Here is a 15,920-nt window from a genome sequence, read left to right as displayed (position 1 = left end):
TTCAGGTCTTTCTGACTCCAAGAGTTGTGCTCTTTCTACCACACCACCTACCTGTCCTTCTCTCTCATTCCTCAGTCCTTCTTCATGCTTCCTGTACATGGCTCCATTTTCTTTTTGCATGCCTTGCACAAGGGGTTCTGCCCTCCCTCCTTAGCTCTACCTCTTGGTGCCCCAACTCCATTCAAGGTTTAGCCCAACTGCTACCTCCGACAAGAAGCTTTTGCTGATGTTTCTCCTTGTTAGTGCCTCCCCCATGTTACTTTGTATTTGATTTTTGTGTGTGTAACATGTGTGTGTGTGAGATACACACTTGCCTGTTTATAAGCTGTATCCTTGAGAACAAGGACTACTTCCTTTTTTTGTCTTTGTATCTATCCTAAGTGCCTAGCACAGTGTGGACGATTTTTTAAATAGGATTTTAATAAAAATTGATTGAATTGAATCCTAGGCCTGGCTTTGCTGCTATGTGACAATTGTTTGAGTGAGTCATTTATTCATGTTATGTATTAGTTGCCTCATCTCTAAAACAAGAAGGTTGGGAGGTTCTTTTAAATTCCAAGATTATTGCTTACAAGGCTACCCACTGGTGGAGGCTAAGTGGCTTCTGATTACAAGCCCAGGGCAGTCGATGAAGTTCCTTAGTAGCCAAGGTGTATTTATAGCTTCCTTTCTCCTCCAGGGAAGACCTTTTGCCTGTCTATCCTAAATCCCTAGCAAGGTTCTTTGCATATAATAAGTTCTTAATAAATGTTTATTGGATGGAATAAAATTGAATTGACTTTAATTCCCTCATGCAGAGCACCTTAAGATTCAGAGACCCTGAACAATTTTACAGAAAGTTAATACATCCAAACTTGAGATTTTTCCACTTAATGAAGTGTTTCTTTTTCTAAAGGAGGAAGGCTTTACTGCTGGGTCCCTGCGCTTTGCAGAGGAAGCTCATTTGTTGCAAAGAATGGCAAACCCAAAGGAGACTTTGTCTATGGCTTTCATAAATTATCTATTTTCCCCCTTTGGCCTCCATCTCTGCCCTTCTACACTTTCTTTCTCCTACGTACCCTCTCTCTGCCTTAACCTTCCCCTCCCCGTCCCCTTCACCTCCAGAATCATTACTGCACTTGGAGAATTTCACATTTTGTCCCTTTGGCAGCTCCTGCCCATTTGTCCTTCTGGAACTTAGACCTAGGATCTGCAGCTACTCCAGGGCACCTTAAACCACCCTGTACCACGGCTGTGGTTCTTATGTGTTAATGGTCCTTCCGCTCCCAGAGAAACATCATAAAAGTCTAAGGTACTAGCTTATTCCCCCAAGAAGCCCTGCTTTCCCTCTCCTAGTCATTACTAGCCTGCAAGGTCCAGAATGGAGACATATTGTACAAGATTTCTAAATCACTTCTTTTCTACCAAATTTTAAAAAATTTAATTCCCCCCCCCCATAATAAAGTCTGTCCGTGATTGGAGTATGTATGTGGGCAGGGGAGGGGGGAAGGAGAATAGAGTTTGATAGACCTCAAGCTCTTTATAAGAAAGTTACTTTTAAGATATTTAAATTATTAATGTATAATCAGTCAAGCTGTACAAGTATTTGAGTGCCACTGTCACTTACCAACGACTCCTCTCCTGCCTGCCTTCCCTTGCTTCAAAGGAAGACAATTAAGCAAAATAAAACAATAGCTCAGCCAGGTCTGACAATATATGCTTTCCTCCATTCCACTGAGAAAAGGGAGGGTCGCTTCACAATCAGCAGACAGAATCATTATTTGGAAGTCTATTACACAGATCTTTTCCTTAGGCTGGGAGTGATTTATTACTTACGGTAAGAAAGTGCTGTTGAGTATATGCAGAGTCCGTTGTCAATAGGAGATACTCTCTGAGTTATTTTTCCATGAATGATGTTAGTCTTGTTTCTCGTTTAATCCTCTCAACACACATTGGCCCTGGCACTTTTGTGATGTCTTGCTCAATGAAGAGAATAGGAGAGGCGGTGCTGTGAAATAGCAAGAGGACTAGATCCAGACATGGAAGTCCTGGGGTCATATCCCACTTGGGACACTCACTAGTTGTGTTTGACCTTGTACAAGTCAGCCTCTCTGTAAAATGAGGGGACTGGATTAGATGGCCACTAAGATCCCTTCCAACTCTAAATCACGATTACAAGATCAAATCAAGTCCAGGTGAAACAGCAAATTGACCACTGGTCTTCGAATCAGGAAGACCTGAGTTCAAATCCAGTCTCAGAAACTTACCAGCTGAGCAACCCAGGGTAAATCACTTTAACATCCATTTGTATAAATGGAGATAACAGTAGCACTTACCTCCCGGGTTATTGTACGGATCAAATGTGATCATTGTAAAGCACTTTGCAAACCTTAAAGCACGCTATGTAAATACTGGCTATTATTGCCTGAAAATTATATTCCTTGGGGAAAAAAAGCTCAAGGTTTTCAGGATAATCTTTAGGAGGTCATCTAAGCAGTTGTCTCATTTTACAAATGAAGAAACTAAGACCCAGAGAGAGGAAATGACTTGCCTTTCAGGTGAGTCATACTAGTCCTTGTACAACAAAGAAAGAAACCTTAGACTTACAACCAAACCTTCTGAGATCTGGTTCTGGACTTATCACCAGCTAGGGGTGTGGTGTGATTGGTCATGTCAGGAACTCTGAAGGTGAAAAGGGATCTTAGAGGTCATCTGAAAGCAGTAAAAGGAGTTTCACAAAGCTTAAGACACTTAAGACACTGGGAGCTTATACTTCTCATATTAAGAAACTGACAGGCTAGATTTATGACAGTCATTAGAGAGTAGCCCCTAGCGATGCTTAGGAATTTTTCTCCCAACTTTGGCAGCTTCTTTTTTGACATGCCGCATTATTGGAGATGTCAGGCAAACAGCAAATTTGGGACAGAGTGGGTGGGATACGGGAAACAGCAAAGGAACAACACTATGATGGATGAGCCCTGATCTCTAGTTGGGGGGAGGGGTGTGCCATCTCTGGATGCTAATCAGCCACTTAATCAGCAGCAAGACTCTACGGAATACCTAATGACAAAAACAGAAAAACAGTTCCTGCCCTCAATGAGCTTACATACGAATGGGACCTTTCTCTCTGTAGCTGACCTCTGTGAGGTAATTGCCTAGTAGGCGTATTTTTGTGTTAAAGGTATGTCCAATTTCTAGCATTGCTCCCAATTATTTTCCAGGATGGTTGGACCAATTCATTGCTTCACCAACAGCATGTTAGTGTGCCTATCTTCCCACAGAAGGTACCTTTCCTTCCTATGAACTCTTTGAAATCTCATCTGGGAGAATCTTGAGTGGTTGTCAACCCATGCCTAGCTTTCCTATGTACAACTGCCTACTCTGAAAGGGATTTCCCACTCCACACTTAATACTCCACACCTTTCCCCCAACTACCCCCAAACAAAATTCCCATTGCTCTCACACCAGAAACCAGTTTATTCTTGTCAATTAGAATCAGATCCAGAACAAAATTTCTCCTTGCTGATTTCTCCATCTTTTAAAGGAGGAATCCTAAAATGAGTGAATGAATGAATGAATGAATGAATGAAAATCCTAAAAGGAAGTCAAGAAATTATTAGTTACTTTCATTCTGGCAGGGAGAGAGCTCCAGATAAAACCTGACTAATGTTTCCCAAATTCTTCATCTATATCCTCTTTCTGTCCATATGGCCTCTGATGGCAATATTACCTCTATTCTCTCTCTTTCTTCTCTGATCTTCACCCGTGCATCTTCCCTTAGTAAACTTCTTTACTTAAGTATTTCTTCTTATATGTCACACTATCCCACCCTTGACTGAAACATTGTCACTTCTATTCTCTAGACTAGATAGCTCCCATTTCTTTAACTTCTCCTTCAAGAAGCTATTTTCCATCTTGATTCATATTTACTTGTATTATCTGGAGTTGCTTCTGTTTCTCTTCAAAATCAAAATTTCTCCCACAGTAGTCCTGCTTTCACTCCACCATCTTGGCTTCCTCCCACAGTAGTCCTAATGGCCTCAAATTTTCCTGTGCTTGGCATCTCCACAGGGTGGTATTCCACTCATAGATTCGGCTTGAGCTAGCACATCTGACCTACACTCTGTTCAAGCTAATGACTCCACTCGATTCAATTCAATAAATATTTGTTGTGTATTGGGAACAAGAAAATGAACCTCTTTGCCCTCTTTGGGCCCTGGGTGTGTTACATTGCAGATACTTTCAGATTTAGTTAATGGATTGGCTTGTTGGGATATGTTGTTTGTTCTTTTTCCTTCTTTTTTATTTCTCGATATAGGTGGTGGCTCTCTGGGTAGGGATAGGACAAGTGATAGATTTGGAAATGAAGGTGATGGAAAAACAAAAGACAGCTATTATTATTATTATCATTGTTATTATTAATGTGTCCTTTCCTTGTGGAGAGCCTCTTTTTGTGGAGCTATATCTCTTTCAGCGTGGGAAGTGGCTGCTGGAGCAGCTGCCTGCTCCTTCTGGCCGGCTGGACTGGGCCAGCTGTTGCCTCTTCCTATAAACTCCCTCCTAAGCCCTAAACAGACCCATCATCACAGTTCCCAGGAGCAGCCAAGAGGAAATCCAGACACACTGTTTAAATACTTTGTGAATATCAGTCATGTTTTCCCCAATGGCTTTTGTGGGTTTCGCACCAGAAGAATTCACAGAACGCTTTGTGCTATGAAGCAGACACTTCAGACTGGTGAAGTCTGATTCCCTAGATGTGGTGAAAGGAAGGGGGGGGAAAGGCAGCTCATATTGAGTGTCTGGTTGGCTTAGGGCATGTTGGCTTAGCCTGTTTCATGTAAGAGAACCTGTAGACACTCTCAGATTCACACAGACACAGACTCACTGACTGACCAGTTGCTACCATACCTGAAGAGAGACTTACCTTGTGGTTTGACGTTAGATGCATTGAGGTATGATGGATGGTGCACTGGACTTAGAATTAGGAAGACCTAGGTTTGATTTCCTGGACAAATCACTTAATGTTTGTGGGCCTCCGTTTGGGGATTGGGTTTTATGATCTCTGACTTAGTTCCATTCCAGCTATAAATCTGTACTCCTATGAACCCAAGGGAGAAAGACACTTAGGTAGCAAAACCTGAACAGAAAAGGGCCTTATATGGTGGTTTACACATTGATTTGCAAAGTTAGAAGGGACTTCAGTGATCTCTATTCCCCCTTCTTCATTTTATGTATAAAGAAATTTGGTTCCCATGAATGACGTGACTGGTATTGAACAGAAATGTCTTTTTAAGTGAAATCCATAGGTCTTCCTTCCAAGACCTCCTGACTTGAAACACACGCCTTGAAAAGTATCTAGTGTTATACAGATGTAAGGTTCATAGGGTAATAGATTCAAAGCTGGAAAGGCACCTTAGAGGTCATCTAAGTGAACCCCCTTATTTAAAAGATATGAAGAACTTCAGGCTTGGAGAAGTTAAGTGATTTGCCCAAGGTCACACAGCTAGAAAGTGTTGGAGTTGGGATTTGAACCCAGGTCTTCCTGAATCCGGGTCCAGCGCTCTATCCATTGCGCCAGTGGTGTCAAACCCCAGTAGCAATGGGACCCACTGAATATTACATAAGGATCCCTGAGGACTGCAAATTGACTTAGTTTTAAAATGTAACATTACCTATGTTTTATTGTATGTTTTATTAATTTATTTTAAATGTAAATATACAATAAGAAAAGAAAAAGAAACATTATAAACTTAAAGACTAAAACTTAAATATAAAATAAGAAAAGAAAAAAAGCATTGCCATGTGCACAGCAGAACATAAGAGAGGATTAAAAATCTACAGCAATAAATTTCCATTTTAAGAAATCTTGTATAATAAATACAACACATTTTGTTGTATTTTTTATTTGTTCAATATTTTCCAATTTCATTTTAATCTGGTTTAGACTGTACTAGGGAGTGTTGCGTGCTGTGGGCTGTGTATTTGGTATCTCTGCAGTACACCAAACTGCTTCTCAAAATTGTTTGTTGTATTGGTTGGGAATTGAGCCTGGCCTCTGCTGTGACAGGTGAGAGTTCTATCACCGAGCCACCAGTGAAGATGACGATGTTAGCCTTGCTGTGGGGCGGTCCTTCACTTTTGTCTTGTCCCTGTAGCCCGCCAACTGACTGGAGCTGAGAAGGCCTCCACAGCCACTGCAGAGGAGACCGACATCGATGCTGTGGACATCCCTCTCCCAGGGAGTGACATCCTAGAATTCAGCCGAGGGGTGACTGACCTTGATGCAGTGGGGAAGGAAGGAGATGTCCTCACAGACACTAAGGTAGGCAAAAGGTTACCCCTCTTCCACCATCCCAACAGCGGGCCAAGATCTCTTTCTTGCTCCCACCACAACCCTCAGTCATCCTCAGAACTCATCTCCCTACAACTCAACTGAGTAATGAAATGCTATTATATAATTAAGAGCTATTATATAATAAAGTATCCAGCAAGATTGAGGGGGAGAATTAGAGAGTTGAAGTGGAAGGGCAGATGGAAACTGATTTTAGCTAAAGGAGATTTCATCCCAGTTCTCCTTTTACATTTAGGGCCCAAATTCAGGGTACAGACCCAGGTTCTTTCTTGATTTTTAAAAAAATTTTTTTTTCAATGAGCTCTTTCATTTATTTAAAAAAAAAATTTCCCCAGTTACATGTTAAAAACAATCCCAAATTCCTTCTTACATGAATCTCACTGGGCTTGGTGTCCCAGCTCAGTGAGAGCCATCTCAATATGCTACAGTTATATGTCAGAGTCAGCAAAGTGTTGCATGGAAGCAGACTCATGCTCTCCTTAACCCTCTCTCTCATTTTCCATATGGGTTTCCATAATGACAGCCATGGCCAACCCCTGTGTCTTTTTACTATTATCTCTATGACTCTATGGCCTGAAATGGCTCAGCATTAGGGGGATGGTTAGCAATGAAGAGATTGGATGATATGAGCCATCCATCTCCCACTGCGTTAGATTGATTGCCAAAGTGTCAAAATATAATTGTCCAACTGCATTGTTTATTCAACAAGGCCTTCTTTCCCAGCCCCTAATCAGTCAGACAACTCTCACTGTCTCTTGTTCTGGGCCACTTTGAATATTTATCAGTGAAGAAAGAAGCATGAACAGCTGTCAGAGCACAAGTTGGCTTCTTATCTGTACATGCCAATACTTCTTCAGCAATTTAACATGTCTGATCTCATCAAAAAGGGTCCTGCCCCCAATGGTCTCTACCACAATACATCCATGCCTTCTCAAGCTATACTATTCTTGGACAAGACCTCCCATCAATCCTCTACAGAGGAGGTTCACTCAACATGCTGGCCACCTTTCTCTTGGTCTCTTAACATTACTTAAAGATGAAGCTATCTATTTTCTCCCTCCCTCACTATGTGACTGACCCTCCTCCATTTCCAGCCAATGTCTCTTTGATGTTACTTCACGTGTGCAGTTTATCGTTGGTAATACAGGCTATCCCAAAAGGCTTGGTGTAGTTATAAGCTATGAAATCAAAAATATGATTACTACACTTCTCTATATTAACTTTAAGTAACCTAAAACATTGATTCCTTAGTGACTATAGCATTTCCTGATTCACAGCCATATAAACACACCAAAAGACCACTACTATGAAAAGTATAGGTTTTTGCAATTTGGGGGTCATTAAAACTATTGCGTAATTTTCCAATGCATGTAATCTACCCCTCTCTCTTCTTGTCCTGTTCGGTTCTGGACCCAGATAATTGTTCCTATACAGTATCTGTCCAAAAATCTTCTATACAGTTTCATCCTTGAATGCTCTTGGGATGACCCAACTCAGTTGGATGCAGTGGGTTTTCTACATGCCAGGTTTTCTACAAATTTCTGTCCCTCTTTGGTTTATGGGGTGATAAGGCTTTTAATGGCAGCTAGATGGTGCAGTGGATAAAGCTCTGGGCCTCAAGTGAAGAAGCCTCATCTCCATGAGTTCAAATCCAGTCTCAGACACTTACTAGCTGTGTGAACCTGGACAAGTTGCTTAACCCAGTTTGCCTTAGTTTCCTCATCTGTAAAATGAACTGGAGAAGGAAATGACAAACCATTCCAGTATCTTTACCAAGAAAACTTCAAATGGGGTCATGAAGGGTTGGACGTGACTGAACAATAACAACAACAACATAGCTTTTAATAGTTCAGCATCCTCAGACTATGGGCTGGTGTTGTCTTTAGCCATCATATCTCTGTGTTTGATAAGGAGATCAAGTATTTTCTCTCCAAGATCTTTTACAGCCTCTTTTGGTGGGAAGAGTATTGGATTTAGAGTCAGAGGACCTGGATTCGATTTCTGATTCTGCCACTTACTACCTGTGTGACTTTGGGCATGTCATTTAACCTCTAAGCCTCATTTGTAAAATGAGGGAATTGGACTGGAAAAACCTTCAAGGTCTCTTCTAGCTGTACATCTGGGATCTCATGATGTCTGTTCCTTTATCTATTTCCTTACCCCAAGCTGAAGTTTTCTTTTTAAGTTGTGTGCCATATCTTCTAATCTTTATACATATAATTTAGCATTGATATTGAACTTCATCCTAAGAAGTTGTTGATTATACTATACACAGACAATTGATTCAGAAATAACTCCTGTACTGATCATTTCCTGTCTATCAAAATATACCTATTTTTATTTTCTCTGATGTTATTTGACCTTGCCACACATCCTGTCCCTCTAGATTCTCTTCTTGGATAAAGTATTCAAGATCTGTAAGCATGAAGTTTCTGTGGCTTCTTTCATTTCTTGATTCTGATCCATGTTTTCTAACATTTCTCAATCTCTCTCTCTCTCTCTCTCTCTTCTCTCTCTCTCTCTCTCTCTCTCTCTCTCCCTCCCTCCCTCCCTCTTCCTCCTCCTCCTCCTCTTTCTTCTCTCTCTCTCTCTCTGTCTCTCTCTCTTTCTCTCTTTCTCACACACACACACACACACACTCTGTCTTTTTCTTTTCCCATCTCCCCACCCTCTTTCCTTCCTCTCTCTTCTCTCCCTCCCTCCTCCTCCTCTTCCTTCTCTCACTCTCTCTCTCTCTCTCCTCTCTCTCTCTCTCTCTCTCTCTCTCTCTGCCATCACCCCCTTTAGCCCATTTGCATTGTAGTCACCACTTAAATGTTGATTTGATTTGGAGCATCTTCTCATGTTGTTTGTAGAATTTTCTCCTGCTCTGAAACAGAATTCAAAAGCTGTAGCTTTCTTCATGCAAGTCTTTTACACTTATTCTTATCACAAACACAACAAGGCAAAATAACTAACTATTCCATGAAACGATGTTCCTTATTACCTTTGGATGAACAATGAAACCTACGCTTTTATCTGCCTCTCCAAGGAGAGCCTGTGAGCCATCTTCTCATAGCTGTAACCGCCTATTTCTTCTGGTTTGATTTATAATGAGAACTTCAATTAATGTGATTCCATTCCTCCAGTTGTATATTGACTCGTTGGACAATGACATCGCATTTAGAGCACCAGCAGCTAAGTTAATATTTACAGACATTCCAAAAGCTGTGTGATTCTTATTACCCTCTGTCTCCTTTTCTGACACTGTACTACCATCACCATAGTAATAAAAGTGGGATCATATAGGACCAAGGGCCGTTTTGTGTTTTTCTTTTTCTGTGGGTTGCAATGGCCAAAAATTCTCCTGGGCTTTCCTATTGAAACTCAGCTTCTCTGTAAAGTGAGGCAATGAGAATTTATTGAGTGTCCACTATATGCTGAGATTATAAACATATGCAAAAAGAAAGACAGTCCCTACCCTTATGGAGCTTACATCCTAATGGAGGAAGATAACACAAAAAGGAGCTGAAAAGTGTATGTGTGGGATGGAGGAGGTGACCATGTAAGGGCATGGTAACAAAGTCTGGAGAACCAGAAGTAGACTGGGAGACAGCTAGCCTAAGTCTACCCACGAAATGGAGCCTCCAGGAAATTAGATTCTAAGTTGCTAGAGCGTAATTTATTTTTTTTCTATTTTTGAATTTTTAAAATTTCACTTTATTTATTTATTTGTTTGTTTGTTTGTTTGTTGTTTATTTTTCTATTCATACCCCCAGTGCTTAGCACAGTGTCTGGCACATAGTCGACCCTTAATAAATGTTTATTGACCAACTGATTGACTAACTCATTAATGGGAGAAGAGGGCCCAAGAGACAAAGGGATGTTCCAGGGCTAGAAAACGCCAGGTATTGAAAGAAATTCCAGGGTGAGAAGGCAGCTGATGTACGCTATACTTAGACAGGTCCTTAGGAAACAGATTTGGTCTGTCACAAGGATCAGTTCCTACTTTTGGCGTAGTAGAACTTGCTAAAACTTACCCTTCATTGGTATCACCTTCAGTTTCCCACGGTCGCCCTAGGCCATGACGAGGCCCTGAGGACCATAGATGTCCCTGTGATTCTTCCTCACTGTGCTGCCTGTTCATTCTCTTCCAGACCTCACTCCATCACCAGGAGAACATTCTGACTGCCTCACCCAAGATGCTGCTGCCTTCCTCCTCACAGATGCCCAGCATCGGGACCCCGCTGTCCACCCACCACCAGATGCAGCTCCTCCAACAGCTCTTACAGCAGCAGCAGCAACAGACCCAAGTGGCCGTGGCCCAGGTTCTCCTCAGCCTGCTCCCTACCTCACAGGCTCCGCTCTCATGGGCTTGATTAACCTTCCTGGGGGGACTCTGGGGACAGCTTCAATACTAAGGGACCCACGAGGGTTTGCTCATTCCATCATTCATCGCTTCGGGAAGGGAGATAATTGGGGGGGGGGTTTGAAACAAAGAGAAACATTTTTGATTTGCCATCTGCTCCCTGCTCTGAGCTGGGCTTGACTGACTTGGCTTGATGTGAGATGGTTAGTTAATGTTACTCAAGCTAACCAGGGAACAAGGGGCATGCAGCTCCTCCCTTCCTTGCCTATCATACCTTATTAATGTGTCTTATAAGGTGGGAAGAAGTAGATGAGGAGTCAGGAAAGGCAGGAACCTTGGGACTTATCCCTACCCTTTCAAGAGCTACACCTTAAGGGAAATGTGAACACAAGTCAAACATACATTCAATATGGTGGCACTAAATCTTATCTCATATAAAGATTTCCAGGCTCCAGTCAATGACATACTTATTACAAGTGGCATTTGATAGAACCAAAGAATCTGTACTATCTTGTATCCATTGTGATGGGATTTGCCCTCTAGGGACCACCATCATATGATTTGTTTACATTTTTTGACTTGTGATAAAAGCAACAAAATTCAGTAACAAAATTTCTGCCGGACTCTAAGAGTTTGTCCACTGTTACATAATTGGGAAGGCAGGAAGGAAGGTGACTTCTGTTTGGCAGTAAATTCTTCCATTTTGTATCCTGGAGGCCTTGCTCAGAATCCAAGCAAATGATAAGAGCCTCAGCTATGACCACAAGTGGTCAGAAAAATAATACAGACCTTCATGTCAGTAACTATTGGAAGTAGAATTTAGAATTTGTTTCCCTTCTAAAGATCTTAAAATAAAAATTCATCTTAGAGTCAGAGCCCAGGTTGAGAAGGAGGGCTGATGCCTAGGGAAAGGGAGAGGACAAAGTAGGCCATGCTTGGCACTGTTGGTGGGCTGCTGTTAGGATTCTTTGTAAAATCAAAGAATATGTAAGTTTTGAAGTGATATTGAAAAGCGGATTTTTGTTATTATTACAGGGTAGACATTCTCATTCTTTCTTTCCTCCCAGCTGGGGAGAAGGGAAAGAACTTTTGGAAGCTATTGTTGAAACTATTGCAATTTTTTCCCTCCGTACCATGGGGTGTAGGATGTTTCTTTGAGAGTAATACTGTCTGACCCAGTTCCATATATCCTGGGACCACGGTTATAACACCACCGGTCATAGCATAGATCTCATTATGATTTAGGTTTCTCTTAGATGCTGTCCAGGTTCCTAGAAAGCCTTGTTATAGGAGTCCCATTGGCACTGCCCCTCAGCCAATGCCACAGACCTTCAGTGGGGTTGGGGCCTGGGGTTGCACTGCTGGAGCAGGGACCTTGGAGGCAAGAGGAGAGGGTTTAAGGTGTTCCTAGTACCAGAGAGAGAATTTCATTAATGAACTCCTGGATTGGAAAAAAATAAATCCTTGCTCAAATGGATGCGCTGGTTGCCCACCCCTAATGTTGCCTTTTAGGCTCTGGAGCCTCATCTTCCTCCTGTGGACAAAGACTAGAGCCTCTCCAGGGTGTGGTCTGTCAGGCCACTCTTGCTGCATTTTAAAATTGCACATTGAATGGGAATCCATTCTCCCCAAGAGTGTTCTTTTTCTCTTTCAGCATGTCAATTGCCAAGTAATTATTATTTATCTAAGAAAGGACCTGATGAATATTCATGGTGAATATTATGGGAGAAGCTTTTGAATTGAATTCGCCACTAAATGCCAAAGAGAATTGATCCGCAGATTCTCAGCCAAAATGAGAGAAATATTCCCGGAGTGCTCAGCTAGCCAGACAGCCAGACTTGTAGCTTGTCGTGTGCACCCGCAGCCAGGATCGGATCCCTGGGAGTGGCTGGGTACATGGATCCAGTGGCATAAATGACAGCCTCATGAGGTCCTGGTCAGATGTTAAACTTCTCAGTCTTAGTACCTGACTCAGAGGAAGACAGCAGATGTGATGGCTGACCTACCCCCCTTGATCTCTCCCAGCTCCAGATTTCTCCAGAGACCTCCTTCCCTCCCCAGGGTTGGGTTTGCTTAGCTTGATCTCTTGAGATGCCCTTTCAGATCAGCACAGACACTGGTGAGGCACTATTGGCATTTCCAATGGAGGACAGGAATGAACACCCAAAAGACATCAGGTGTCCCCTGCTCCTATTTCTGTGCAGATGGTCCCTGGAAGGCAAGAATACCTTGGGCTAATTCTTTGTTTTCTGCCTAAGAATGGCATTGCAGTCTTTGTGCCCGTGGAATGAGTCACTGTCAGCTCACAGGCTCTGTAGACCTAGGGCTAAGCAGGCTTCCCATTAAAGACCTAGCATTTACATAGCACTTCAAGGCATGAAAAGTGCTTTACTTGTATCTCATTTGCTTTCATTTCCTATTTGAAATAATGGAGTGAAAACTTTCTGTTTGTTAGAGTGTCCCTATCTTGGCCAACTGCCACCCAGAGAGAGGGAAAGAGAGAGAAGAGGGAGAGAATTATTTAGTTGTTAATTCAAGACAGCTCAAATTCAGTATGCTTGGGATATCTTCATGAGTGGAATTGGTTTCAGTTTTCAGTGCTAGGCATTCATATTGGGTTAGTTTTTTAGGTGTACTCATTCTGTGCCAGATTTCAAGGTTTCTATCTCAGTTAATTAAGATATTAACTTTCCTCAGTTTTCTAAAGGCTGAAACTCTGACCTCAACATTTTAAAATGGAGCTCTTTCTCCTTTTTTTATCACGGGAGGTCCATCACCCTCCCTGTATCTCATAAACAGACCAGTCCTGTGGGATCTTGGGATTAGGACAAGATATGATAAACACAGATCTTAAGAGCAGTCAGTCACACATACTGCCTTATATACCATAATGCCCACATATGCCTGTCTGGTTCTAGCCTAGGAGTGAGGGATGAACAGAGTAGGGAGGGAGGAGAGAAGGAGAGCTTAGTGGGGATTTTTGTCTCCCTAACCCTGCTCCAGTGTATAGGCCTGGGAGTCTAATTTGATCCAAGACCTCCCAGGTCCACCCTATATTGGCCTAGGGCCATGTTTGTGGGTTAAGGATGTGTTCACTCACTTCTTGTAGTCATTTCTGGGTTGGATCTCAATGTAAATAAAGAACACTTTCTCTAAATCCTTCTGCCCACTCTTGTGACCCAGCATGAACATTCCTTGGCTGCCACAGCTTCCTGCTTCTAGTACAACCAGAAGTTCTGGGGACAGGGATACGGACATGGCTAGGCCTTGAGCCAGAGCCACCACCAGCATGACCACAGATTGACTCCATACCACCTTGGCACTAGTCTGAACACCACAGGCTATTGGCCCTGGTTAAGTAGGCTGTATTTGGTCTACAGATTAGTACCTGACTAGAACATGAGAAGAAAGCTACTGTAACTCAGTATTCTTTACTAAAACATTCTCCTGTCTTATTGCTTGTTCAGAAACAAATATACAAGTTATTAATGCTTTGTGACAGGGAACGCCATTGCTAGATTTAGAGTGGCCGTGCTCAAGGCCGCACCCTTCCACACTGTTCTTGCCAGGCTCCTTAGTTCCGTGGCAGGCAGTGGCTTTTTCCAGCAGCCTCATGCCCACTCCCCCATCCCTGTGGCCCCTGCCTTCTGCATGACCTAGCAGTAGTGCACCCCTCTGCTAGTGGCTGATGCCTTTGCTTATATATTTGCGTGTGTGTTTAGGGGAGGGTGGGTAGAGCGGGGTGAATTGCTCTGGTTCCCTCCACTGCCATTTCCATGTGCCTATCACTCCTGAACACCAGCCTGGCTCGGCCCCCACTTCTGATGGAGGAGCTGGAGTCAAGGCAAGTAGGCTCAACATTGAGTGGATTGTTTGTCTGTATTTCCTCTGGGGATGGGGTTTTCTTAGAGGGCAAGGAAAGGGGAAGGGGTGACTCTGAACATTGCCCTCTTATGGAGAGAAAACAACCCAAAGTGCAAAAATTATCATTCAACTCCTGACTCACCCTGAAAATTATTCTATGACTTTGGGTGAGTCATAACATCACAAAATTTTGTGAAATTTGATGAAATCTCAGAATTTAAAGGAACCTCTAAGGGTATCTGGTCCAACCTGAATAGAGGCAGCATGAATAGATGGTGGATAGAGTGTAGATATGGTTGGATAGAGCACCAGATTTGGAGTCAAGAATACCTGGGTTCAAATCGTGTCTTGGGCACATATTTGCTATGTGCCTCAGTTTCCTCATCTGTTATGAGGGGATTGGAGTTGATGGCCTTTCAGGTCACTTCTAGGTCTAAATCTATGATCTATATAAATAGAAATTCCTTCTTTAACTTTCTTAACAAATGGTCATTCAGTCTTTGCTTAATGATCTCCGTAGAAGGGAAACCTGCTCTTTCCCAAGGAAGCCAATTTTATTTTTGGACAGGTCTAATTATTAGGAAGCTTTCTCCCTATATCCAGTCTACACTTAAGGAAAAAAGAATAGTAAAGAGAGGCAGGTTTTTCCATGCCATATGGGAGGTTGGACATTAATCTAGTCATAATTGTGAATGTGGTTACCTTCCTGAGGTCAGAGGATCTGAGTTCAAATCTGACCTGTTGCACATACTACCTGTTTGTCCTCAAGGACTTATTCTCATTGTGCCTCAATTATTTAAAAGAGAATGAGTGGGTGGGATTAGAGGGCCTATGAGGTCCTTTCCAGCTCCAGATCTGTAACTGTATGAACATCCTCATGAGATAAGGAGGAAGATGGTGGGATGGTGTCCCCATTTTATGGGTGAGAAAACTGTAACAAATTGCTAAAACTGACAACAGATTAGGGATAAAACCTAATAAAACCAAAGCCTCTTGATTTCCCAGTTTAATGTTTGATTCCTAGACTTAAGCTTGCACAGCCAGAGCTTTGGTAGACCTTGGTGTTTTGAGAAATCTAGATGATTCTGTGCTTTGGTTTCTTTCTCCCATATGGGGTATGTGCAGCATAGTAATGTCAGGCTGGAGCTCTGTGCCTGATGCCACTTTTGACAGCTGCACAGAGGGCTGGGCTCCTTAGCTCTGGGTCTTTGGGCTAAGCATTAGCTTTCACACTCACAAAATGTGAAAATGCATCACTTATCACTGTGCTATTCAATTCACCAGTCACCTATGAAGTGCCTATTCATGGAAGGAGAGGGAGAGTCAGAGTGGTCTGGGATATAGAAAGTCAGCCTCAAAGTCCAGAAGACCTTAGAT

General features: G+C 42.4%; 1 protein-coding gene across 2 annotated transcripts in view; it reads left to right on the top strand.

The window, feature by feature from the left end:
* Positions 1 to 15,920, top strand: part of NOS1AP (nitric oxide synthase 1 adaptor protein) — a 364,850-nt gene that overhangs the window by 337,809 nt on the left and 11,121 nt on the right. For both annotated transcript variants that reach the window (XM_020988623.2, XM_020988624.2), the window contains exons 7-8: positions 6,135 to 6,301; positions 10,468 to 10,638. In XM_020988623.2, coding sequence (XP_020844282.2) covers positions 6,135 to 6,301; positions 10,468 to 10,638 — 338 coding nt within the window. The remainder of the gene's footprint in view (positions 1 to 6,134; positions 6,302 to 10,467; positions 10,639 to 15,920) is intronic.

Source organism: Phascolarctos cinereus, unplaced genomic scaffold (assembly GCF_003287225.1).
Source record: "Phascolarctos cinereus isolate Bilbo 61053 unplaced genomic scaffold, phaCin_HiC Scaffold_5;HRSCAF=322, whole genome shotgun sequence".
NCBI lineage: Eukaryota > Metazoa > Chordata > Mammalia > Diprotodontia > Phascolarctidae > Phascolarctos > Phascolarctos cinereus.
This window is presented reverse-complemented; position numbering and strand designations above follow the sequence as displayed.